Source organism: Electrophorus electricus, chromosome 9 (genome assembly GCF_041902795.1).
Source record: "Electrophorus electricus isolate QZ-2024a chromosome 9, ASM4190279v1, whole genome shotgun sequence".
In the NCBI taxonomy this organism is placed as follows: Eukaryota; Metazoa; Chordata; class Actinopteri; order Gymnotiformes; family Gymnotidae; genus Electrophorus; species Electrophorus electricus.
The window spans coordinates 15,154,477-15,181,146 of NC_137505.1; the positions used below are offsets into that span (position 1 = coordinate 15,154,477).

At 42.2% G+C, this 26,670-nt stretch overlaps 1 protein-coding gene and 1 long non-coding RNA gene across 6 annotated transcripts in view; one reads left to right on the forward strand and one right to left on the reverse strand.

Moving 5' to 3' along the window:
• Positions 1–24,409, forward strand: part of gtdc1 (glycosyltransferase-like domain containing 1) — a 31,672-nt gene extending 7,263 nt beyond the window's left edge. For 3 of the 5 annotated variants that reach the window (XM_027016920.3, XM_027016918.3, XM_027016919.3), the window contains exons 3-12: positions 4,714–4,881; positions 5,544–5,717; positions 13,897–13,992; positions 14,605–14,793; positions 15,037–15,096; positions 19,451–19,560; positions 20,469–20,613; positions 23,367–23,437; positions 23,743–23,834; positions 24,012–24,409. In XM_027016920.3, coding sequence (XP_026872721.2) covers positions 4,714–4,881; positions 5,544–5,717; positions 13,897–13,992; positions 14,605–14,793; positions 15,037–15,096; positions 19,451–19,560; positions 20,469–20,613; positions 23,367–23,437; positions 23,743–23,834; positions 24,012–24,134 — 1,228 coding nt within the window. In that variant the 3' untranslated portion in view covers positions 24,135–24,409. The remainder of the gene's footprint in view (positions 1–4,713; positions 4,882–5,543; positions 5,718–13,896; positions 13,993–14,604; positions 14,794–15,036; positions 15,097–19,450; positions 19,561–20,468; positions 20,614–23,366; positions 23,438–23,742; positions 23,835–24,011) is intronic. The other 2 variants (XM_027016921.3, XM_081720612.1) reach the window with 2 other exon arrangements.
• On the reverse strand, positions 18,261–25,216 carry LOC113581630 (uncharacterized). The gene is made up of 3 exons (XR_003411082.3): positions 24,441–25,216; positions 23,358–23,485; positions 18,261–18,650 (listed from the first exon to the last, which is right to left on the reverse strand). It is a non-coding gene; the product is annotated as an uncharacterized LOC113581630 (long non-coding RNA).
• Positions 25,217–26,670: the final 1,454 nt, after the last annotated feature.

The following is a 26,670-nucleotide window of genomic DNA, read 5'->3' on the forward strand; positions in this document are numbered from 1 at the left end:
AAGAGAGGCAGAGACCTTTAAAAATGGACAATTATAATGAAGCACAATTTTCCAGGTTTAAAGAGAAGCAGGACATTTTGGATAGAGGTCCTTCATCAGTTGTGCAAAAACAAAGTGCATCTGAATTAGTAGGAGGAAGAAGCACTTGTATATAAACAACATAATAGCTTTTTTTATGACACATTTATAGCATGTGTTCAGTTCAAAGCCTTTGTGTTTTAATTTAGATTATTAAAAAAGAATAGTTGTTTCATTCCTGTGCATGGTTTTGAACATGTAAATTTTGTTCTCGTCATGAAACCAATCAGACAGACCTATGAATGCTTTAGTGAATATGAAAATATAGTCACAGGAGAAATATTTCTGATTGTAAAATTGACCTTAAATGTCATCACTCATCATATTACTCTATAAATCAACTTTATCTTTTTTTTTTTTTTTTTGTTGTTAATATAGCTGTTAATGTGCCAACTATTTAAATGGTCTGTAAACTGGCTTGTCTTACATTACTGGTCAAAAGTTTGGAGTCAGTGTTCTAGGTTGGTTGGTTGTTTTTTTTTTTTAATGTTGTTTTTGCCCATACATAACATAAAAATAATGTAAAAATGTAAAAAATAATTGTATAAAACTATAGGTTTCAAGTCCCTCACACAGACAAAACCTCAAGTCCATAGCGGTTTCCAAAATGACTAAAGGCTGCGTTGTGAATATTGTTATACTAATCCAGATGATCATCCAATCAGACAGACCAAAAAAAAAAAAAAAAAAGAAAGCCATGATCAAATCTTTACAGATACTTTACAGTAACTTACTTTATTCTAATAATTACACTGTAATTTAATTTAATAACTTTTGTTTTTGTCCCTGCAAAGTTTTTAATCCTAAATAAAAAGATCTTTAAAAAAGGGTTTTAGTGTATTTTTTATATAATTTAGATCTATACTATGAGATGAGATAATGAGTGTTGAATTTAACGTGACAGATGGTTCTAAACTTCCGAATAAAAGTGTATGTGCGTCATCTTGGTACTGAAAAGGATTGCAAAACACTTATGGGTGTCCTGGATCTAAGCAAGAGTGTTGAAATATGCCAGATGTTTAGGTGTTTACTGTGTTCTGATTCTATGTGCGGATTGTGTTGTGTCAAGGGGAAATCCACTGGCTATTTTTGTCAAGTGAAATAGGAAGCAAACCACATTGCCATTGGTCATTTCAGAGATTCTCTTATAGTCACACTGAGAGCAAATGACATGTCATTCAATCTCCTTGATGAGTGCAATTTCTGACAGAGTTCCCCGATTTTGCGGACTCATTGAATTGTTTAGTACACCAAACTGAACATAGAAGTAAACTTGGCACGCACGCATGCACAAAAACACACAAATACCTGCACCTCAAACCCTGACAATAAAAATGCCTATTTACTCATCAGTATAGCAATGCAAACATCTCCTGTCTTGTTTTGACATTTTATGTGATTTCAAAAAAAATAAAAAGGCCTGAACGATTTGTTGATTAAATACGTTCAATTCCTTAGTGCCAGTGAGTGCATTGCATGAGGAAGTGGCTGCATCATGATTTAAGTGGGGTGGGGAGATATTGCGTCATTCTTTCTCACATTTCCCTGAACATTCTTCTGACCTGAATACTTTGAAAAGGGTGCAGTAGATGTTGGGTTTCATTCAAAGCATTTCCACAGCAAGAGTGTAGACAGTGAATACCCCACATGTATGCTAGTTTGAACTAAAGTTTCATGAAATTAATTTTGTATGAAACTTTTGTATAAAATATGTAGTTCCCCTTTCTCTCTCTCTCTCTCTCTCTCTCTCTCTCTCTCTCTCTCTCTCTCTCTCTCTCTTTCTCTACATTTTATATATATACATCTCTCTCTCGCTCTCTCTCTCTCTCTCTCTCTATATATATATATATATCTATATATCTATCTATATATATATATATATATATATATATATATATATATATATATATATAAAAAAAAACACAGAAGCATCTGATGGGACTTTCTCTCTATCTCATCATGAACAGTGGGTGGGGAAAACCCTGGGCAAATCTTACGTTTTGTTATTTTATTTGCAATTATAGTGGAGACTAAAGAGTTAAGAAAAGGGGGGGGGGGTGACAAAGGTTTTGATTGCTGAAGCTTAATTTTCTGATTAATTTAGGATGACCTATGTACGAGTAAAGTTGGTAAGTGTGCTCCACACACCCAATATCTATTTTGACATTTTTGACCATTTGAAACTTTGAGCCAATACCGTATTTGCGCATAGTTAAGCTTAATGAATAGTGATATGCCAAATGAATAATTCACACACTCCCTCCCGCTCCCAGTGGTAAGTATAGGAGGGGAAAAATTCTATAGCTGTAACATGCCAAGAGCAATGGTAGTCTTTCCAAAATGGCACCTTTTGGACAAAAACGCTCTTCTGCAATTAAGATTCTGACTAAGCAAACACAGTAACACAGCCACCCACTGTGTCTTCCGTCTTACAGGTTGTCGTTGGCTCTGAAACATATAGTTTAGTGACAGTTAGTAGTTGGCGCTGGAAATATATGGTGGGTGACAATTATGAACTTGTGACGAAGGTAGAATCCTGCTGCCACCAATAACAAATTACTTTCAAGAATGTAATTGAATGTACTGCAATCGTGGAAACAATACTGAAAAATTAAAATCAGATGTACTGTAAATTCAAAGAGAAAGGACTCCTAGATGTGAAAGCACATATTGAAAAACTTCACTATGAATAATCATTGCTTAGCTTTGCTTGGCTTTAAAACACCCTCATTTAAAGTTCGGTTAAACTTTTGCAAGCCCTTAGTGGTGAATCTGCCATCAGCTATGGGCACTCTTTACATTCTTATCACATTACTGGGAGACTGCAAATTATAGAATCAAATCGATGCAGTGTGGTGATGAGTGATTTTTTTTAAAAAATGGTCTGACACTGCTGGTTGAGTGTTCATAAGAATTGTAGCACTGAGGTAATCAGAAGCTAAATCCAGGAAAAAGAAAGCATAAGCCAGGGATAAGAGTCCCACATTGCAGAGAAGGAGCCGGGGGGGAGGAAATGTGTGAATGCACAGTAGCTGTGTGCAGCATTTGCAGGGAGGAAACACCAAATAATCTAACCTTGAATTACTGTTAATAGAACAGATAATGTATGTGGATAAATGTTAGACTTAAAATGCACTTAACCACATAACCAGCCAGACTGAACTTAATGCAGTTGCCCACCACAGAACTTGCCACAATCAGCAGTGTCCTAAAACTGTAGTGGCAGTAGAGACTATGCAGGTGTGTCGTTTAGCGCATGGCTTGATCAACAGTAAATGCAGTCATGGTAGGCCGTGGGGCCGGAGCGCTCAGCCACGCAGTGGCACCGCCCTGGCATCCGAGGGGACGGGATCCAAACACAACGCTGTAATTTTTCCTCTCCCATAGAATTTCAGCTTCTTCTGCGGTCAGAATTTCAGATGAGTAGTGTCCACTGTCTGAGTCACAGTAGAAATGTCAGGGTAACTGGATGCAGCTTATCGCTATGGAGAAGTTTGGATGCTAGGTATAGTATCTATTTTAGCGGTGTGTAAATGCAGCATTTTTTTTATCTAAAGCCTAAAGACTGATCTAAAATTAGCCTATTGTTATTATGTAGTTTCCTTTTTGTAATGTCTCCTACTTAGTCAAGCTGTGCATGATCATGTATGCACTTTTATTAAAAAACAAACTAAAAAAGATGCCTCAAATTTCATTTTCACTTATCACTTCAAGCTCAGAGGAAGCATGTCCCTGGCTTCATTAGTAATTGACCACGTCTTCTGGACAGCAGTAATAAAGCCTAAAGATAGAGTTCTCATCTGCTTTGGTTCTGCATCTTCTGGGTTGGTATGGATTTGGGAGATGGTGTCTGATGCATGTGGTCTCATGAAGATGAAGGTACAGGACGGAGTGATAATCCCTCAACAGAGGCTGTTAGTTAGAACTGCCCCTTTTCAATGATCAGAGAGTAGTAACTCATGCCCCCTGTGTCACCATTAGGTTTAGGGTCAGAGCCATGGAGACTGCTCCTAGATCAGTTGGAAAATTGCGACTTCAGCCCAGACCATGTCATGGTCTCAAGGCTGTGTGCTCACTACATCAAAAGGCCTTGTGAGCAGCCAGTCAGCTTGCCTAGGCTTGGATACAGAGGGGGTATGATGAGGGGGGTCGGTTTCTAGGCTCGGAGAAGGAGGGAGTATCACAAGGAAGGGGTTGGGTTCAGTTAGTTAGATGAGCCTTGCAGGTTCAAAGCTCACACCCCAAACCCCACCCTCCCAAAACCTCTTAATACAGTCAGGGCCCCCTTTCGCCCAGCTTCCCTGTCCCAAAGGACTTATTATTGACCCCAGTAATGCTCCTGCTGTAGCAATTTGAGAAGAGCCATTTATTTATTTATAGACATGCCATGTTGCATGTTGTATTGTGACCATCGTAAATGTATTTGAAGAAAGTACATTTTCATTGTTTGTCAGCCTTTTCAAACAGGAATTAGGAAACATACATACATTCAGTAATGATTGAGCGAAGTGTGCACAAATATACTCTCACCTGAAACACAAATCCTGCAGTGTAGAATGCCAAGGGAAATATGAAGCTAAACCAGATTTGTTTAATTTGGATTTTGATAAAGAAATTCTCTTTGTTCTTCTCCAGGGTGTTGTTCACCAGTTCTGTCCTTAATCTCGCTGAACTGGTGGCCCTGCGACCAGACCTCGCCTCTCTGAAGAAGATCCTGTACTTTCATGAAAACCAGCTGATCTACCCAGTTCGTAAAAGCCAAGAGAGAGACTTCCAGTATGGCTACAACCAAATTCTTTCATGGTAACACTTCTTGCCTATTTATGCTGTAGTTCAGGTTTTTTTTTTTTTTTTTTTTTGCAATTTTTTTTTTGCAATTTTTTATTTTATCTTTCATTTTGCTCTTATACTTATTTTATAAAACTATATTTCTCCAATTTCTTTTTTGGAAAGCACTTAATTCAACTTAATTCAAACCTAAATATCAACTTCTGAACCTTGCTTCTGAATGTGTAGTTAGATTGAGTAGAGCATCTAGTGGAACATTAACTGACTATGCATTCTTCCAAATAAGACTCCTTTGTCAATAATGCCATCAGCAGCTTGGTTGGCTTGGTTAATTGTGACATTGTATAATAGAGACCTTACTCTGGAAAATGTCAATTATATCTTAATTAATCTTGATACATTGACTAAAAATGAGCATTTTAGGCTGCTTTATAATTGTTGTGTTAAGATTGTGTGCCAAGGTGATTGTTCAGATCCACTTTACAGTAAAGTGCCAGGATAAACCCGACATTATTCGTAAGTGCTGCAAACTAATGCTGTGACTTTGGACGGTACCCTGTTTTGTTCTGTGCTGCTTACAGATAAAACTCGTCTCCTCGTCATCCTCTCTCATTTTCAACCCCCTTCTCTGATAAATTGGCACCCTCTTCTTCCCCGTCCGACTCTCTGTCTCGTAGCCTGGTGGCGGACGTGGTGGTGTTCAACTCAGCGTTCAACATGAACTCCTTCCTCTCCTCCATCTCCACCTTCCTGAAGACCATGCCTGACCACCGCCCCAAGGGCTTGGACCAGCTCATCCGCCCCAAGTGCCGAGTGGTCTACTTCCCCATCCGAATCCCAGATGTGACCAGGTCGGTCTCCTCCTTCCCTTCCCTCTCCCACTGCAAAGTTCAATTTGCTTTCTAGGGATCGCCGCTCCACCGATTTATGAAAAGAGGAAGAGAAAGAAGAAAAGAGGAATGAAAAGCTAGCAAGTTCATTTTTATTCCGCCTCCACAAGCTGATTGAGTATGCGAGCGTGGTTAATGGCAAGTGGGCAAAGTTGTGTAAGAAAGTGATTAGAATAGACAGCTTTAATATCCTCAGTTTGACACCATCCTGCTGTAAAAACACACACACATACACACACACAGGCTCATGAGCTTGATTGTCAGTGTTCAGCACAGAATTACTGCCAGATTTTAGCGTGTGCTACCGCCTCGTTGAAACAATGCTTCCACGTTATGCATGTATGTAAAACAGTATTTGGGCTTTAGTTGTGCATTTTTACGGGGGTTTGAATATGTGTTTGCAGTTTCCACGGCAATTTGATAAGGTGGAGGAAGACAGCTGTGGTTGTTTTCACTCGGGGCAGTTCGTTGTCTTTCAGTAAAAGGATGTCTGTGATGTGAACTGAAAACTGTTCAGGGTCAGCATGAGAATTCTACTGTACCTTCACATTGTTCCAGAGGGTCTCCTTGAAAAGTGAGGAGGATGTATGTTTGCATGACATTCACAGTGTGCTACACTGTAGATGCAAAAGAGAGAACAATATGCAATGTGTTACAGCATGGAGAACTTCTGTTTTGTTTTGTTTTAAATGTGCATTCATAAAGGCTGGGCAAACCATAAAACTGAACTTTATTACATATTTGACCAAATGGTATTTTGTTTATTTTAACCTCTTGTGTCCATGCAAAAAAAAAAAAAATTATAGCTTTCCACATCTAATTTCATTTATTTACCTTTTTTTTTTGTATTTTTCAGTTCAGTGTAGTCCTTAAACATAAACATAAAACAAGTCATCTGACCATCTTCCACAACAGACCTTTGATGGGATCTCGTTGCCAGTCGAATGGCCCTGCAGTGTTCCTTATGAACTGTCATCTCAGATAAGAAAGCAGCATGAGTGGTCCTTTGGATTTGTCCAAAACAAAGCTGAAAGCCAGAGCTCCGACAGGGACTCCCCAGACGGGCCTGCTCCTTATTAGGGCCCTAACGAAGCGCTGCCAGAACCTGGACTTGATTCCCTCCAGTCCCAAAGCCTTCGTCCTTCGCAAACGTGACTGTATTCTTGCAGATCACTGCTTTGGCACTTGACAATCTGTTATTTGGGGAAACAGGGTGGTAGAAATAAACACATTCACGCTTGCCTTTAGCCCGTGCCGTGTAGCCGGTTGGTTTGAGGATGGGGAAACGGAGGGGCTTGGTGATGTAACCCCCCCTCCGGGTGCTGTTGTGAGAAAACCCATGGCATGCTGGGAGTAATTATTTAAGCCAGGCTCCGGGCATTCTGTATTCATGCCAGCACAGGGTAGAGACTGCCCATGGTCACCACGACTCAGGGGCTTTGCACGCTTGGGTACACTGACCCGGTCCTAACCCACACTTAATCACAAACCACTCGCTTTATTCTTTGGGATTTATTCAGGCTTAGAGCACTATGAAGGGTGATATTACCAGTGTCTGACCTGCCAGAGTTAAATGTTTTTTTCCACATGCCATTTAGTTTACCCTCTAATTTACTGAACTTTTTTTTTTCTTTTTTTTTTTTTTTTAATTTCAATCCTGGGGCCTATTGTAACACACATGATTTGTCAGTTCCTGATTTGTGATCAACAAATAATTAAACTGCTGTTATATAGTGTGTGCCCCCGAAACTTGTAAATAACACGTTGACCGCTGTCTACAATGACGCTTGTGTTCCGTTGTTTTTGTGGTCTTACTGTGGTTTCTTCTGTGTACTTAAAGGCACAGGTTTTTTTTACCCTTACATTCTATTTTTTAAACTTTGAGCATTATGAGATTTTCATCAATCGGTGGCAAGTAAGTTCCCTGTTGATGGGCAGGGCCACTGTAGCTTAAGCCATTGTTCCTAAATCAGGCTTTCAAGTCCCAGTTGTCCGTTTCTCTTGCGAAATTCATCAAAAGCACTCTTTCTTTTTATCGCTGTAAATGTTATGAGTGTATTTCTGCCTGTCTACTTGTTTGGTCATACCCAGATTTAGCTTCTACAAAATGTGGGCTAAAATGACGTTAGCTGTGTTTGTCTATATGAGTGGGGTGTGTGACTGTGTGCGTGTTTATGACTGTGTGCGCACGCGTGCATGTGAATGAGTGCGTATATGGGTAAGAGGCACTATAAGTGAGCTGACACTGACACAGGGCTCTCGCCTACAGTGTTTCGCAGCTCATTTTCAGATGTTAATTTGCCCGTCCCCAGCAAACTCGCAACAGTGTACGGAACTACGGAACTGATTATATGCATGGCCGGCCATCCGTCAACATGCCCAGGGCTCAGGACCAACTTTGTTCAGTGCCTTTAGGGAAAATGCATAGAGAAAAGGGGGGAAAACAACTGCAGACAAACAAGGGAAAAACAGGCACTTTGAAAGGAAATGCATTCTCTTACAGGTGCCCACATGGATCTGCCTTCCTTCCTTTTTTATTTGGTGTTTTTTTTTGTTTTTTTTTTATTTGGTTCGGTTTTTCCTGGACATTCTGCACAGTGGGGTTTGAGTGAGGAAAATAGCGACTGGTGCGGTGGTCATCGTGGGGGCACTGCTTGAACAGTGACTTCTACGCCTTTTCGACCGACATCCCCGTGCAAGTAGCCTGATCGGGGGGAAAATGTCTCTCAGCCATCTCTTGCTACAGTTCCGTGGTCTGGGAAGGGACGGTTTTTCATTAGCCCATTTAACTCGATGCAGATAACTGAAGCTACTTTTAAAAGTTGGTGGGGAAAAGGGGGCTTTTTGGCTGCTTTTTAAAAGCGTTTCAAAGCCATTGATGTGACTCTCCAAAGAGTGGCCTGCCTCCACTGCCTGACTCGTGGAACGATTCTGTTTCTGAAGCAGATGGCAGGATATCCTGCTACAGATATTCCTTCAGCGAGGTTCAAAAGGAAGCAGCCCGTGGATATTACATGCCTTGCTCTCATATCAAAGATGCACAATAGCAAAGTTGGAAAGTTAGATCAAAGCCATTTGGCCTGAGCCTGGACAATATTGACTCTTTCAGACGACTCACTCAGTAAACTGCCTCATAGCACAGGACTTAATCTGGGCCCAGGAAGCCACCTGACAGTGGCTAACACTGGCCAATGGCGCAGTCGATCATAGTAAGCATATCATAAGCATGGTCATAAGTCTTTATCATGCCTAGAGACTGTCTCAGATATTCAGCCAAGAAACAGCAGGGCAAGTGGCTTTCTGCAGCCTCTTTTTGGCATCTTGTTGCCAAAATACCAAGGTGCAGTGGAAGATGCACATCCGCTCGGCTCGTGCACGCTGACTCAAAAGGTTACAGGTTATTGAGGCAGGGTTGTGACTTGCAGTGAGTTCATGTCTGAAGAGTAGACCTTTTTTAGGTGGTGGTGTCTTGTGGCACGACAGAAGGCCTTTTTCTCGCAGTTTTTCGTTTTGTTCCATCTTTTAGATGAATATCCATAACTGGAGATCAGCTTGTTGTTGTGCTCCAGACAACGGTTACCTCTGTTAAGCCCAGTGATGGAGGTGGCCTGATGGAGGTCACGGACCCTTATCGACTTGGCACCCACACTCCTTCACACGGCACATCACTCATCCTTACAGTCTCTCTCTTTTTCTTTAGTTTTTTTTTTTTTTTGATCACTCTGAAGCTATAATACGGTTGGAGTGAGGAGATGAAGAGCATTTAATCTGCTTGCTGAGACATCTGGCGGGCACCTTTTTCTAATTTGGTTTGTTGACGTGAGATGGCACCTCCTCATGTTCACCAGATCGGCCTAGGGGGAAAAAGGGCATCTCCAAAACCCGGGGCGCAAGGGCTCCACAGTGTGTCCCTGTGGAAATAATACACCCGTAAGACCCAAAGGTACTGCATGCTTCTTGTCTCCAGCTCACACGTGCCAGGAACGAGCCACAATTGAGTCCATATGGTGCTTTGAAGTGCTCTGAGGAAACCGTGATAAATAGGAAAAGCGCAAGAATAAAGAGTGTCAAAACACCATCTCAGGAGATTTGTCCCAAGCAAGTACAGAATATTAATATAATATATAATAATGTATATAATAATCATGGTGTTTAATGAACAGGTGTATACACAAGTGTTTATGAAGCAAAAGCAACAGCTCCTGGGCTTCCAGCAGCTGGAGAAGCCACTCATTAGATTTCACCTAATGAGATGAAATATTGAAAGATGCTGAAAGAAGTGCTAATTTTTAACATGTGGGAAACGAAAGGGTTTGATTCGTAATGAAAGGGTTTTCAAATGGCCAAGCTACTGTGTGTTTCGCCTGTTTAAGTTTGGCCCGCCAGAGCACAGACATGTTCTTCCCATCGCTTTAGCTTTAACGGGGAAAAAAAGGAAAGTAACTGTAGCACTGCTATGAAGTGACGTCAGACGTCACTGCTGCTTGCAATGGGAACAGAATGACTTGTGTGGTTGTTTTGTTTCCAAGGTTAAATGTGTCTGCATTATGTTAACGGTGTATTTGAAACACTAAAGCCAAGCACCTTCACTTATCATCGATGTATGGATACAGGTAAGATTATGTTGTCACATTGGATCACTTTGTTGTGAATTTATCCTGCATTCTTGAGTGGTGTTTGATGGCCCAATCATCTTATAAACTCTATCAAAAGCCCCATTGATCTCACTCATGGCATGACAGAAGGCCACCTTTTCTCACAGTGTTTTGTTTCGTTCCATCTTTGAGAGGGATAGCCATGACTGGAGATCAGCTTGTTGTTGCTTCTATTCTATTGTCACACTGGATCTGAAGACACGTTTCTTTATTCAGTCATTGATGTGGATTTTTGCATAATATTCTGAATCGTAATCAGGCGTGCAGGTTAGACATGTTGCAGAGTCCAGGTTCCAGGCCAACGTGAGCCTGTACTAAATGACAGATTTCATGGCTTACACAACTGTGTCAAAGTCTGCTTGTTCCATGTCATATTTAGAAGGCCATGTGCATATTATGTAACAGCGCTTCTATGGGTCGGGCATCTTTACCCAGCTCTGATGCCATCTTGTGTGTCATCCGTGTTGAGTGTAGCTGGCTATGAGTGTATTACCCAGAAGTCACTGGCCTTTTTCTCCGGTGTCCCTCTTCATCACTGGTGTCCTCTCTCCATGACCCTCAATGATTTGTTAAAACATCCTGTTTTAAAGGATCACACCAAACGGTTTGTGCCGGGGCGGAATTTCCAGTGTCTGACCACGGGTTACTCTGGCAACGAATATGGATGCTAACGTGCAAACGACCTTCTCGGACCACACCTCGCATCTCACATAACGCCGTTGACGTTAACGATGGCGATGGTACAGCTCCAGGGCTATAATAAAACCTCTCCATGATCGGCCTCTCTCGTTCGACGGGCACAGAGCGTTAAGTCGTCCAGAGCCTTGCTCCCAGCCCTGCTTTCAGTGCTGCCCAGACTGCAGATCTCGCTTGCCACACTGTGCCTGACACGCGTCCAGCTCCCTCCTGTTGCAGAGCTATTGCGTTGGCCAACCTCAAGATCAATGGCATTTTTCATTAGCCTGGGAAAGAGAAACCGCTCGTGATTATTGCCAATAAAGGAAATTAGATCAAATGATTTTTGACTTTGATTTCCCCCCCTTTTTGCCCCGCCATCCTTTCACATTTAATCAAACTCGAGGTAAAGTCATCACTGAAATTGCCGTTGATTTATAAATAAGCTAATTGGTGGCATTCTCTTTAAGTACCTCTCCCCCGCCGGTGGATATGCTGCTGTTTTTATTGCCTAGTCAAAACCTCCTTGTGTAATTTTCAAAATGGCCCTGGAAATGAAATTTTCCTCTGAGCTCTGAGAACAGCTCCATCGCTCATGGCTGTGTGCATGCACCTTCCTGTCGCCTCTCCAGCGCAGCGCGGTGAAGGGAGTCTCCCCTGTCTGTGTGCATTCGCTAACCCCTCCATCTAGAACCTCGCACTGTGGTCCGCTTTGGCACTGGCCGGCTTAGTGGAGGTGGGGCTGTCGAGTAGCCGCTGTTGATATGTAGTCTTCTGAGGATGGGTGGGGGAACACGATGAAGTTTATCGTTCTTATCTCAGCGCTACACAAAACGGAATGAGAATGTTCAGTCTTTTTTCTCCTTTCTTTTTTATAGTACCATTTTTATTCTTAGCAGCAGTAGACACTGAGGACCTTGAGGTTCTCTGGGTTATGATATAGAGGGAAATTTCACAGTTTATAAATCTTAATTAATTAGCTCTTAGCTAGTGCTTGCCAACACATAAATGCAGTCGTATAAAGTCAGTTATTCTAAAAACTTTTATCGTTCCAACTCGCAGGCAATCACGCCGGTTTTTGAAGTTGGTGCATGTGAGCGTACCCTGGACAGAAGACAAGTTTTTTTTTTTCTTTTTTTTTTTTTTTTTCTTTTCTTAATTTTGTTCTTCTAGGCATATGGATTTATTTCAGTTTAAAAGTTGTTGTGGTGGTAACCTGGATGCACACAGGCAAAACCAAAAGAGGCGGTACAGGCTGTGGTGCCTTAGTGGAGACCAAGGTACACCATCTGCACTAACTAACAGAGACATTAACCAACAGTTCTCTCTTTATGGCTCTCTTTGTTTTGAAGTAGATGGCATCTCCAGCAACTGGAAAAGGTCCTTTGCATATTGCAAACATCTTGCAGGAGGATAGGCTAAATCAGTTAACGGTTCATCCTTCCATTGTTGCCCTCCACTGCAAAGTATTTGGTGGGGCAAAACATCAAGAGGATCCAGTTCAGTCTGGCAAAAATAATGACCCTAGTTCCTTGTGAAATGGCTGCTGAGTACATTCTGAGATAAAGACAAAGCTGAATTACCTAAGATAAAGACTACACAGTTTAATTGCCTTAGATGAAGTCTGCGTAATTTAATTTCTTGATATAGAGACTGTTGTTAAATTACCTAAGAGTCTAAGATTGTGTAGTTTACTTGCAGTTGTCCTAGGTTTCTGTAGTTTTCATTAGAAACTGTTACGGGAAAAATAAATAAAGGCAATGCATGCACTGAGAACATGCATTGGGAGCTCATGCATTAATCCAAGCATACACATACATACATACATACATATATATACATATATATATATATACATATATATATATATATATATATATATATATATATATATATATATATATATATATATATGTATGTATATATATATATATATATATATATATATATGTATGTATATATATATATATATATGTATGTATGTTTATTTTATATGTACATCAAAGTAACCTATTCAAGCTCCTGTTTTCTTTGTGCCTTTTGATCCTGATGCCATCGTAGTTCCCTCCACTGGGCTCTTGTAAACTCTGACTCTCAGGCTCACTGCAGCACCCTCAGTTCTGCTCCACTGCAAAAAATAATAGCGCGTCAGTAAGTGTCGGGAGGATCTCTGCTCTTGAGAAGCTAATTGGCCAGAGTCCATTTCACAACCTGCAATTAGGCCTCCCAGTGCCACAGCGTATGTGCAAGTCTGGGGGGAAGCAAGACCTGACGTCTGTGTTTTATGGATTGCTTTTGGCGTGGAGTTGCATAAGATGTGACTGGTTTTAGCTTCTTTAACTTGGAATAATTGTTGCGGTTACAGTGTGCATCACTCAGACTGCTTGCTGCTTATATTTTGTGATTTTTTTGGAAGGAGCCATGTCAGAAACGCTCTGGTGGAGGGAGGAAAGGAAAAAAGACATGTTCATTTATGAAGTGTGAAAGCCAACAAACTTGCAGTTGTGTTCTGGTGAAGCATTGTTTTTTTTTTGTTTTTTTTTTGCTGTTTGTGTGTGTGTGTGTGTGTGTGTGTATGTATATGTATATGTGTGTATATATATATATATATATATATATATATATATATATATTACACACACACACACACACACTCTCTATGCTGCTGCGCCTTATAATAGATGAAATAGCTTGTCAGACCACATAAAAAATGGAGCTGTCTGTTTAGAAAGCTTTAATGTAAAGTCATTTTTAAGCTACTCTCTAATGCTGTGGTTTCTGTTTTTTTCTTGTATCCTTTGCATTTCTAGATTCCTAACTGAACACAAGCTTCTGAGGCAAGACCGGTCTCTGTATACCATCAGCTCTCACGAATCCCTAAACCTCTGGCTGACAGCAAAGGCAAGGTAAAAAGACAAGACAAAACACATGGTGTTGATCAGTTTATATATAATATACAATCCTTTTAAATGGAACACCATACAGTGTGTCAGAACAAATACCAACCGGTTGCACAGTTTATGTATCATGTGCTTGATGTATATGTTCAATACGTCCATAGTTTCACCTTAGAGCTGCCTCCTACTTTGTCAGAATGTTTTTTGTTTTTTTTTCCCCAAATGCACTTACCTGGACTAAAAGTGGTGAAACTAGTAGCTAGTAGGCTGCTTCATGCTTCTGTCCATTCATGCAGTCTGACAAAGTCACTCACAGACACACGTGTGTCAAAATGCAGCGGTTGTCCAGTATTGAGGTATGAAAAGAGGTGCCTTAACTCATCACTAATTTCTCTGTGCTCTCCCAGTCTTCTCCCATCATAAATAGCCTCCTAACAGAAAGAGAAAGAACCTTCTAAAATCATAAGCGGTCCAGGCTTTCCATGTTTCTAGTGACATTCAGAAAGCCTTCTGACAAAGCATGAATCAGCCTTTAAACATGCACCAGTGCCCACTAGCCTTCATTCAGTGTAAGATCGTCAACATCTCTGAGTAATGTAGTTCTTGAATCAATTTTCTCAGCCCCTTAGCTTCCACACGTGAAGCCCAAAATGAGCTCTCTGGGAAGAGACCGAGTCCAGCAGAGCCACAGCTTCACCCACAGCTAGGGGGCGACACAGGCGCACTGCAGGGTCACCCAGCACCGAGCCAGCTCACTGGGCAAAAGGCCACAACCTTGCAGCCTCTCCACATAGTCTGGCCCCATCGATGGTAAGCGCTCAGATTATCCTAGTCCACTAGTGTAAATCAGGCAGAAGGAAAGGAAAGCATGTTTGTGGTTCAGGCCTTGGAATGGTTATCAGTTCTAAATTTCAAGATTAATGACAGATCGAAGCAATGCCAGTATGTCAGCATGTTAAGCCTGGTATACATGTGCACCGTTGTGTTTTTAATTTTATTTATTTATTTATTTTTAATTAATTCATTTATTCTATACAACTGGACTCGGCTCAGCATTCAAGGGCATGAAGTACAAACGGGGAACGTTTTCCTGCTCAGGCCACGTTCCGTCCGGTCAGTATTCGCAGTGCTCCTCAAGCAGAGGGCATTTTGGAGCAGCCAACCCCGCCACCACCTCACCCACTCGCCTGTGTCCGCTGCTGCTGGCATGGCATGGCCGCGCATCAAACAAGGCAGTCAACCACGTGCCAGTCCCAGGCTGAAATGGCGCGGTCTACCGGGCCGCCGTGACCCGAAGCACTGCTGCGCGCATGGCCGGAATTCCATGGCCTGTTTGCTTTGGAGCATCCGCGCTTTGCTTGACAGGGAGGCGAGGGCATAGGAAATGGATAACACGCGTGTTTTAGCACAACACGAAGAAATGTGCACTGAAGGGCCATTGGTTCCATTCTGAGCGTTTAATCTTTGATCCATCCTGCCTGAATCTCAGACACAGTACCTTTTCCTTTCTTCCTTTGGCAAGATTTTTTTTTATTTATTTTTTTTTTTATCATGCTTGGCGGACGACACAGAAAACATGCCAGTGACAGGGTGGTGCTGGTTAGATGTGTTATTTGTGTATAACTGTACTGTGGCAATAAAGTTTTAGTGAGCTATGGCCCACTGAGAGTGCCTTTTCTTCCCCATGACAATGCCAGAATTCGGAGCCGTTGGGTTTTGTTTGCCATGAGAGCAAAGGAGAGGAAGGGAAGAAGAGGGGAGAAGAAGGGAGAGGAGAGAAGAGGAGGAGAAGAAGCGAGAGGAGGGGTGGGATGAGAAAATATTTTATTGCCCGCAGGACTGCTCTGTGGTTTCTGTCGGGGCTTAAATATCTTTCACTCCCCGTATTTTAGACCTCCTCTTGGCATGAAGGGAAACCACGCAGAGCTGTATCCCTGCCTCATCTGCCTCAGGTCTGTTCGGGGTGAGGGGTGGGGGGGGTGCGGGTGGCTCCACGCTACTCCACATTTTTCTCCCATGACTTTGTGCTCATCTCTTGGCGGGGACAGTATGCTTCCTGACCAAAAAACACTCGTAAATCAGATTAATGTCCGAAAGGACCACCGGTGCCGAAGGTTGACGCTGACTCGGGGATTTGGCCATGTTTGTTTACGCCATGTCTCTGTCAGTCACCTGCCCCTGTATCAGTGCCCACGGCGGCCTGCCTCGTAAGCTCCTCATAACTTAGCAAAACACAGACGGATTAGCACGGGCAACATCCACGCTTCATAAACACTGGCTGTGGGCCGAGGTAAATTAGGTTTTACAGAGGGGCATAGCAACTGTTTAGGGGGTTGCTGGGATTATCTCTATGATTTGAGTTGCTGACTATGTCCCAAACCCCCACCCCCACCTCCCTTTTTTTTCTTTTTTGGGTCATCTTCACATTGTTAGTCTGTTAATCTGTTTGTGGCTTGGATAGGCATTCATCCACTGGATTACAGGATCGTTTTATTGCAGTCTGGATTGGATCAGAGATCCTCCTCACAGAACAGCTGTTTGCAGGTGCTGCTGTGGTTATGGACTTGATGGCTCCCTATTGGTGGAATGAAGGCGGGTTTAGGGAGGGGTCAAAGGTTTGATTGACAGAGCCGTAAGCGCTTATGCTAAATTCTTGTTTCAGAAAACTCCAGATTCCAGAGGCTTTTTAACCACACTTAATTTTTTTTTCTTCTTCAAGTAACGACAAACAAAATAACAGTGCTTTGCAAATAAATAAGTCATTGGTATTGCTACCGTTATTAGCACGAATTGAAAGGAAACGCAAACCGAAAGGAAAACTCAGGTTGGACAAATGACACGCAAATGACACACCCAGTCATGCCTGTGCACTATTCGTTCCTTCATTTGCTTCTCCTCCCAGTTTGTGCTGCTGGGCTTTAATCACTGAGTGGAAGACATGCAGGCACTGACACCTGCCCACGCTGGCGCTGGTCCCACTGCTGCTCTGCCACCACCCGGGGAAAACGCCAGCGTGCCATGCCGGAGAGCGCCGTGTACAAGCAGAGGGCAGGACGAGAGGGTTAGCCAGGCCCTGATTAGGCCCCAAGAACACATTCCGAAACGCTGGCCACCCGGCGTTCCTCAATGCGGAAAATATCGGACGCTGGTTACAGTCCAGCTTTCCGGAATTCATCAAATATTAGGAGCATTTGCCATGTGTAGTTGAAAGGACTACATCAGGATCGTGTGGAAAAGACAAAATTCAAATATAAACTATAAAAAGTATAAAAATCCCATGTTAGAAGGAAAAAAACGAAATAACCCTCACTTTCTTCCCATGCACTCCTTTGGTCTCATTAGTTTTGCTCATTAAATTTTCCCTGTGCGTTATACGACTCTCACTGTCCTCGTACAGACATCCGACGCGCACAAACTGTTCAGCTGCTCCTCTCCCCTCGTTGTGTTTTCTTTTTCCCCATCCCGCCACTCCCCTTGACTGGCCGTAATCAATCCCCAGATAACCAAGGTCTGGGCTTTCAAGTGTCCCATTAACTACTACTTTTACTTCCTCCTGATTTGAATCCGTTAACGTTGTGTATTTTTGCAATAAATAGAGTTGGAGATTTTTTTTTTTTTTTTTTAAATGCACCTCTTGGGTGCAACTTAAAGGGGAATATTTAATCACAGCTGTCTAAATGAGAGGATCATATTCTTTTAAGTGGTAAAGGATGGCTGCTAATGAGGGCCCCCACAGAACAGCAATACTAGATTTGGTTAATTTGATTTCTCTCTTGTTGCACTGCAGGGTCAAGGGGTGATGAATCAAGTCACTCCTGATGTGTGGGAAAGACTATTTTTGCAGAAGTAGCTAAGGGCAGAGATTCTTCTAGCCACCAGTGGTCTGTGGAGGTCATTGCCAAGGAGACAGAATGTGACACACATTTGTGATATGCTATAGTTGCTTGAAGTCACTAATAAGCTCAGTTCTACAGTAAAGCTCCAGATTGAAATATAGATACATGTTCTGTTTAAAGCATCATGATTGGCTTCAGTAACCTTAATTTGTGTTTACAAGTCAGGCATTAATAGAGTGTTGCAATGACCTCTCAGACCAGTAATGACAGGATGTTGCTGCATCAGTGTGTTGTTTGAAGTGCGTGTGCGTGTATGTATTTTCTCTCCCTGACTCCCAAAGTGTCGGTAGCAAGCTGAGCTCTTGCAATCCCCGCATAACATAACTGACATGTTAATTAACCCTCTGCTATGCTGGCAGCAGGGAATAAGGCATCGTGCAGTCACCAAATGCATTTTTATTTACGGGGCTGACAGCCCGGGTAATAGGCATCCCCGTGGTTGGCCGTGTCACCTCGCCGCAGGTCAACCTGTTTTAGACCGGAGGAGGTAGCAGTCAAGTCCACAATGCGGGGGCAATCAAAGACGCAGCGAAATTAATGAGGGAATCGGCGTCGAGCCGCAGGGGGACACAGCAGCGCAAACAGAGGAAGTGTGGATAAATAAGCTCCTCCATTAATGCCTCATCCGAGGAGATTCCATCCAAGTGGGAGGGGTCCTTTTTTTTTGTGGAGCGCTTCTGGCCCCGCTGGTAATCGCCTTCGACCTTCAGCGAATGTCCCTCCCTGCGAGGAGGGCCCACTCTTCTCTCACGGGCATTCAGAAAACAAAATCTGCAGAATGGGAAGAACAGAAGAGAGTATTTGACATTGGATGATTCTGCTCTGTGGCGTCATGGGTTACAGGTGCGCATCTGGTCCTGAGCCCTGAGAGAACAGGCATCTTCTCTAAGAGGTCAGGCCTCTTTACTATGGCCCTGAGAGAACAGGCATCTTCTCTAAGAGGTCAGGCCTCTTTACTATGGCCCAGAGAGGACAGGCTTCTTCACTGTGGCTCTGAGAGGTCAGGTCTCCCCTTTGTGGTCCTGAGAGGCCTCTTTTCTGATTCACTGCTACAATTCGTAAACAGAAACAGGAAAGGGAAGGTTGAAAACACATCAGACATGCCATTTGAGGTTTATTTCTAGATCGGGCTTTCTTTTTTATGTTTGGACACGTGGCCTTGAAATGCACGTTAAAAATATCATTATGTTAACTTGATTATGTTAATTTAGTTAGACTGGGGAATGCTTTGTAGCGTGGCTCTACAGACATAACTTTTTGACACTGCTCATTTGCAAAGCACATCTCTCTGTAGACTTTGCATAGGTACCTTGTTGTGGAGGTGGTTAGTTGACATTGAAAAAGTAAACGTCATCCTCGAGACTTTGTTCCAGCTGCCTGGATTTTCTAATTGGCTCAACCCAGATGGTTGATGCACAGTCATGACAGGATTTCGAAACCTTATTGAACCTGAACTTAGGCAACACTGCCTTTTTGGCTTCAGTGAAACTGCTTCTTGTTTTTATACCTCAGTTTAATATTTCAGGGCATAGTAGCAGTAAGACTTTCATATTCTGTTTCTTTATTTAAAGGGAACACGACAAAGACCCTCAGCTGTTCTTCCAGACCTTGCTGAAGTTGAAAGAGCAGGAACTGAACTTTGAAGTGTCTGTTCTCGGGGAGACATTTACTGACGTTCCAGGTATTCTGTTGCCCGTAGAGAGCATTACAGAAGAAATAAAGCACAAAGCTACACAGATGTATTTTTTATGTTCAATTGAGAATATTGTATTAAAATGGAGGACCATAACTGAGTCAGTTCAAGTAGGTGAGTCACTGTGCTGGTAATAAAGTGGTGGCAGTGCGAGGTGAAGGCTTTAATTTTGAAATGTATTTCATAAAAATGTATGAGCACGGGCTAAAGCCACACACAGATTTTTCTTCCGGTTTCAAAGTCATTTTCAAACAAGTCAAATTTATATGCATTGTGAATTTCCTCAGTGCTACCTCTTTCTGCCCTTGTCAGCGCTGTAGCAAGACGGTGGCAACTAATTTTTTAAATACACAGCTTTTAAGTTCAAAGATCATCCATTAGTCCTGTATGGCTAACATTCAAACCAATTTCATTGGTAAAATATACTTCCATTAGTAGATGATTATACTTTAATATCTTTTGGACAGACTTGGATATTTATAGTGTTGCCTTAAGTTAATTTGTACACAGATACACACACTCTCAGAGCTGCCTAAGAGAAGCTTACAGGACTCGTAATCTCTTATATTGAGATCTAAACTTTTATAGTAGCATAAATAGCTAAGGAGGAACCGAAAAAAGGACCATAAATGTTGCTCATGTTTTGAAATGATGTTTACGATTGCTCGGAAGGCAATCACGCTGAAACTCTTTTAATCCATTTTGATTTTGTTAATAGCATCACTATTGATTCTTTTTTTGCCCTTTCCCAGTTAATACGTCCAAAGTTATGACGGCCTTGTGTTTTTCACTCCCAAACAAACTACGGGCCGAATCGGAAATTTGCCTGCTTTTCTTAATTGCAGCTCCGGTGACACTGAAGTCTCAGCCTAGCTCTCCTTCCTTCTCCTTTACAGAGATCTTTGACGAGGCCAGGGAACAGTTGGTCGACCACATCCGGCACTGGGGTTTCATGCCCAGTAAGGAAGACTACCTCAGCGTGCTGTGCCAAGCAGATGTCGTGGTCTCCACTGCCAAGCACGAGTTCTTCGGCGTGGCCATGTAAGTTGCTGCCGCTCTCCGCTAATGAAGAATGTTTTAAGAGGAATTGCCATAGCGACTGACGCATCGGGACAGTTCGACGCCACAAAAGCTTGCTGGGTATCATGCTTTTGCCATAAGCAAATATCAATATCATTGTCTTGCTTTCTTAATATTCTGTACGTGGCTCTGCAATGCTAAAGTAATCTGTGGATATGTGAGTGGGTTGATATTACACCTGCCCATGTGGCCAGTTATTCTGCCTGTTTAGTTTTTGATGGTGTGTGGTTAATTCGAAGTGTGGGTGTAAAAACACTAACTAGAAATCCTATTCTCACCGCATGCTGAGAGCATACTAACCTCATTCAGGGCCAACTAAATATCCCCCACTCAGAGAAGTTCAGGATAGGTTTATCTACTTGACTTGTAATTGGAAGGGTGCTGGTTCAAGCCCCACCACTGCCAAGTTGCCACTGTTGGGCCCTTGAGCAAGGCCCCTAACCCTCAGTTGCTCAAGTTGTACTCACTCATAATTGTAAGTCGCTTTGGATAAAAGCATCAGCTAAATGCTGTAAATGTAAATATTTACTAATTTCTAGAGAACTGAGGCCACACCGTGCTTCCTGAGGGTCAGTCCAAGTACGAAGTTTATTGCATGAGGGCTGGGGACCTTTGAAAACTACTCTCTTGATGTGGGAGGCATGCCCTGAGCTGCTGTTCTCAGTTCCACTTGTGTTTGAAGGGTCTGCTGTGGACAACAGGACAAAGGATAGCTGATATTTATCAATCAATCGATAAAAGTAACAATTGTTTTACGAGTATTATATAAAACATGTTGCTCAAGTTTTAGATTACATGGAATGGGGCAAAGAGCTATAGAAAAAGTGAGGTTGTTTGTCATGTAATCTTCTGAGCATCCAAAGGAGAGAGAGAATACAAAGGGACACTTTAGAACTGGGTGTGGGTGTGTGCATGCACACGCATGTGTAAACTTCAGATGTATTGCATCTTCCACAGCAATTGAGCACCTGACCTTCACAGGCCTTGAGTCACCAAGTTAATGCATTTAAGATGTCGACCTGTAGTTTTCACCCATGGTGAAGGTGTACGGCAGATTAATGAGGTCAGGGCCATTCGCCTCCTTTTATTAGCAGCTGTAATCGCAATCTGATCCTGCAATGTCTTCCTCTAAATGTAAACCAGACTCTCACCTGCGCGAGTTGTGCGACACGTCTGACGGCGCCCAGCGGGCAGCCCGGCCCTGGTGTCCCCGCGCAGGGACCTGCTTCTGCTGCATGCTGCCCTCATTATTGTGGAAATTAATCTAATTGAATTAATTGTCAGCAGACGCCCGTTTGTGCCCCTCAGAAAAAAAGAGCGAGGAAGCCAAATGATCGGCCAATTATGTTTGAGATTAAAGGCCTGATAAGTATCTGTGCACTCGCACATTAACACCACAGACATGGAGCTGACCTTAATCACTTTCATAATGCACACTGCCCCGCACCAGAGCCAAGCTCCTGAGAGTTACCACACTCCCACTGTGCACAAGATAATCTCATACTCTCACATACTCTCACACTCCATCCCTTCCTCTTTCTCTCGCTAATGTGTGTGTGTGTGTGTGTATGTGTCTGTATGTGTCTGTATGTGTCTGTATGTGTCTGTATGTGTCTGTATGTGTCTGTATGTGTGTGTATGTGTGTATGTGTGTATGTGTGTATGTGTGTGTGTGTATGTGTATGTGTGTGTGTGTATGTGTGTGTGTGTATGTGTGTATGTGTGTATGTGTGTGTGTGTGTGTGTGTGTGTGTGTGTGTGTGTATATATATATATATATATATATATATGTCAGACCAGGACTGACTTTCAGTGTGGTAAAAAAAAAAACTCATGAGCTGATTATGAAGCCAACAGCATTCCCATGTCCCTGTGTCAAATTAAAAGAGACAAGCCTCCCAAAAAATCCCTTTGTGATCAACATTACAAGCAAAGCCCTTTGGAGGAGACTTACACTACCACTCCGTCAAAACCACCGAAATTCTAAACTGAATGGCAGAGAACTAATCGGATGTTAAAATATGCATGGCTTTAGCATGAAGAATGAGATGGTGATCTGATGGCGAGGGGAGTGATGGATGGACTTATAAAATATTAACGCTCATTTTACAAAATATTTAAACAGCCAGTCATTTTCTGCTGGCACAAATAGGAGGTTCAAATGAGTTAAGTCAGTTGGGAGCAAAGTTTGGCCCAGATTAAACTGCTCAGTGAGTATTTTGGAGTTTGACATGGTGAAATGTAAATTTCACCACTGTCTCCTTGGCATGTAACTTCACTATCCAGAGCCACCCAGAAGAGGAGACCTCCTTTTGAGGCTTGGTGCCTTTCAAGCTTTCTGCTTCATGCCTTCACTTGGAGTTTTCTCTCTTCTGTGCTGTTGTCTTCATCTTATAATGGATTGGAACCCAAACTTCTCTTAAGCTATTTGTAATTGTGATTACTATGAAAAGTCTTCATGGTAACAAGTAAAATGGATAGGAGTCTCTGTGAAATATACAAGTGGTCTTTTACAAACTAAATTCATTTGATGTATTTTGTAATCAACAATTACCAGTTATTCCTCATAGTCTACAACTATCTCTTTCTAAATGACTGAGTTAAATTTAGAAGTTGTCCTTCACTGAATTTTGATGTCTTACAATATAGACCACATTGAGTAGACCGTACAGTTCAAAATGGAAATGGAGATTGTCAACACGTACTTGTTACAGGTTGGAAGCAGTTCATTGTGGTTGCTACCCTCTGTGTCCAAAGGCTCTTGTCTACCCAGAAATATTTCATGGTAAGAGATTTTTCTTCTCGATGAAGTTGGCATTGATGTTGATGGTATCTGATGAAAGAAAGATAACGTTTCCCTTCAAACCAGGCACCAAAAGAAGAAAAAAAAAATGCTTCAGAGCATGTCTTTAAATTACATCAACTCTTTAAATGATTAAGTGATGAGTAATTTATCTTAAATTCCAGACTATGGACTGGGCCTACAGCATTTTGGCATGTTTTTATAACCCAGTTTGAAGTTGAGTGCCAAGAGCACTCTCTGCTGTGAGGTGTTCATGTAGTCAAATATGCATGTGCCTCTTTATATAGATATATATCTGTACTCAACACCTGAACAACTCTGTAAGAGACTTCAGGACTTCTGTAAGCACCCTCATCTAGTGAGACGGCATGTTCTTCAGGTAAGTGAAAAAAGGTCATCACAGATTCTCACCAAAGAACATTCATCCTATTGTTTAAGTCGGTTACATGGAAAATGTCCCTTCACCAAGAAGCCTCAGTAGACTTTTCTGTCAATCTTTTATACAGGGATTCGATATTCCGATCTTCCCAATCTGGCTTTTGTCTATATGTCGTAGGTGACGACTAGCAGGTTTTCCTGGAACACTCTGGAAGAAGAGTACAGGGCTCTGCTGACCTCAGATCCCAGCAATGAAAGTCATGCGCAGACTAAAAATACCGCCTCGTCTGAAGGAACCTGAATTCTGCCTGAAGCACGCCTCACGTTAATGAACATAGGAAACACTGGAGGACTCCTTGTTAGCAGTCCACTGAGATCACAAAGCTTAATACAACCCTAATACAAACAGTAGAATATATAGTCTGAACTAACATTGAACTAACAGTTTTATTACCTTTTTTATATAAAGAAAATAACTGGATATATCTGATTTTCACTGAGATTTTTTTCCCCAGTGAGACCGTCAGTTTCACATTCTAAAGACAAAAAAATAAAAAGCTTGAAAACATTCTCATCCTTCACACAGGGTGATTAATGTTACACTTACCAGGTAGCAATAATAAATAGCAGAGCACAAAGGAGAACTAGGCGTGGATCTCGCGAAATTCCCCTAAACATGTTCTACAGAAAACTAAAATAAAGTGTTACTCATGTCTTTCATAACAGACATCGCCACAAACCTGTCTCGGGCTCACCACCCCTCCGCTAAAACAACATCCATGCGTGGACCTCAACGCCGACTGACTTTTATGCGCATGGTTTCGAAGGAGGGAACGAAAAAGAAGCAAAAATAAACAACCTAGAAACCTGTGACCGCTTTTCGCGTTTCTCATAGGCGGTGCCACCTTATATTTCGCTCCATATCCATTTTTATCCTTTGTGCTCGAGGAGCGTCGGCCTGCTGGAATCTTTGGTTCCCACTCCGACAGACTGGCGGCCAAGTTGTGGCTCACAGCGCTGTGGGCTCCTGCTCCACCTGGGGTTGCCAGGTTGTGTCAAAGTCCCCCGAGGCTCAGTAAAGGTTAATGGGAGGCTTTTCCTTGCACAGTGGTCACGTCTAAATATGGTCCTCATGTTTTCTTTGAATTTGGAAATGAACCACTGCATAATTAAGGGGGCACAGGAATAGGTATTTATAAGTAGTTGAGAAATGTAAAAGGGGGAGACAGAATAACACACATTTCCATATAACAGTATTTCCATGTCGACAAGGGCTTGCAGTTTCCGCTGCTGTGTTCACACATACCAGAGCACTGCAACAATCACTTGGCCTCACTGATCACTCCTCTCCTCTAATTGATGCTGAAATGATTCAAATGTGAAATTGGGGGGGGGAAAGCTCACAAAAAATAAATAAATAAATATATATATATATATATATATATATATATATATATATATATATGTATGTGTATGTGTGTATGTGTGTGTGTGTGTGTGTGTGTGTGTGTGTGTGTGTGTGTGTGTGTGTGTGTGTGTGTGTATATATGTGTGTGTGTGTGTGTGTGTGTGAGAGAGAGAGAATATATTTTCATAAACTTCCTCATGCTTATGACATGCAATTATTACAAATGTATTGATAAGTCAGGTGCAGCAGCTGGGTGATTAGAATTAAAGGAATAAATGAAATCCGATTGTTATGTTCATGGTTCATTTCCCAAGAGTAAAATTAGGGCCATCATTCCTGTTGTAGGCCCTTTCTCACCACTCACTGAAATATGCTTCCTAATATCTTTCATCAACATTCTTCACATTTAACTTGTACTTTACAAGAAGTAGACATGCTGACAGCTTTAGGCCTTATTTTTTTTACTTAGATTTTCATCTTTTGTATATCTTACTCCTAGACTTATGCGTACTTCTCTCTGTAACATACATGATCGTGTACCTTGGGCCTGTAAATGAACAGGTTTAAGGGAGGTGACATGATGCATTTTTTTAGACTGCTGGAAGTCGACACCAGGTCTTGCCATGGCAAATTGCACCAAAAGGGAGGATTGCTTTGACCTTTAAGTACCGTGACGCATCCAAACCCACTGCGTGGAGAGCTGAACATGTTTGCCCGCGCTCGCCCACTTGCTGGGCTGACCAAAGGTCAGGACCTGGTGATTCTGTAAAGCTCATAACCCTGCCTCCATTTGTACAGTCAACCCACACATATAAACTTAACAACAACCTCCATAAAATGCAGCTCACATTAAGCCCATTTTGACTGGCCTTTTTTAATTCACTTTTCTGTTTCTCACTGATGATGTGTGAGAGACCGTAGTGGGTAGGGGTCCTGTGTACCACAATTTAAAGGAACACAGCGAATGAACACACACGCGGCTTCGACTGTGCGCCTGCACACAGATATGAGGCTTTAGAAATGCTTGGAGCAGAATTGAACCAGCACCACAGCCTCTACAGAGTTTTCACATCCCTGACAGGCATAGTCTGTGTATCTGCTTAACCACGTAGCGACTGCACAGATACTTCATGTGTCTGCTGTTGCAGGTCTGGGAATTAAATAATGTCGGCATCACATTCTAACCTATCAACTTCCAGCCACCTGCTAAATATGATTGGTTCATTTATTATGTCTAGCTGTAATTCTGGAGGAACTAGATCTTAAAATAAACTGGCAAAAAGTTACTTTTTGCACCAACCAGGTGGCACCAACATAGACTTTTTGGGAAATGGCTAGAACAATAGTTGAACAAGAACTCGTTTTCCTCCCACCATGCTAATGGTTTGGCAGTCTAATGCTTCTACCCACCTCACAGATTCTCACTCTT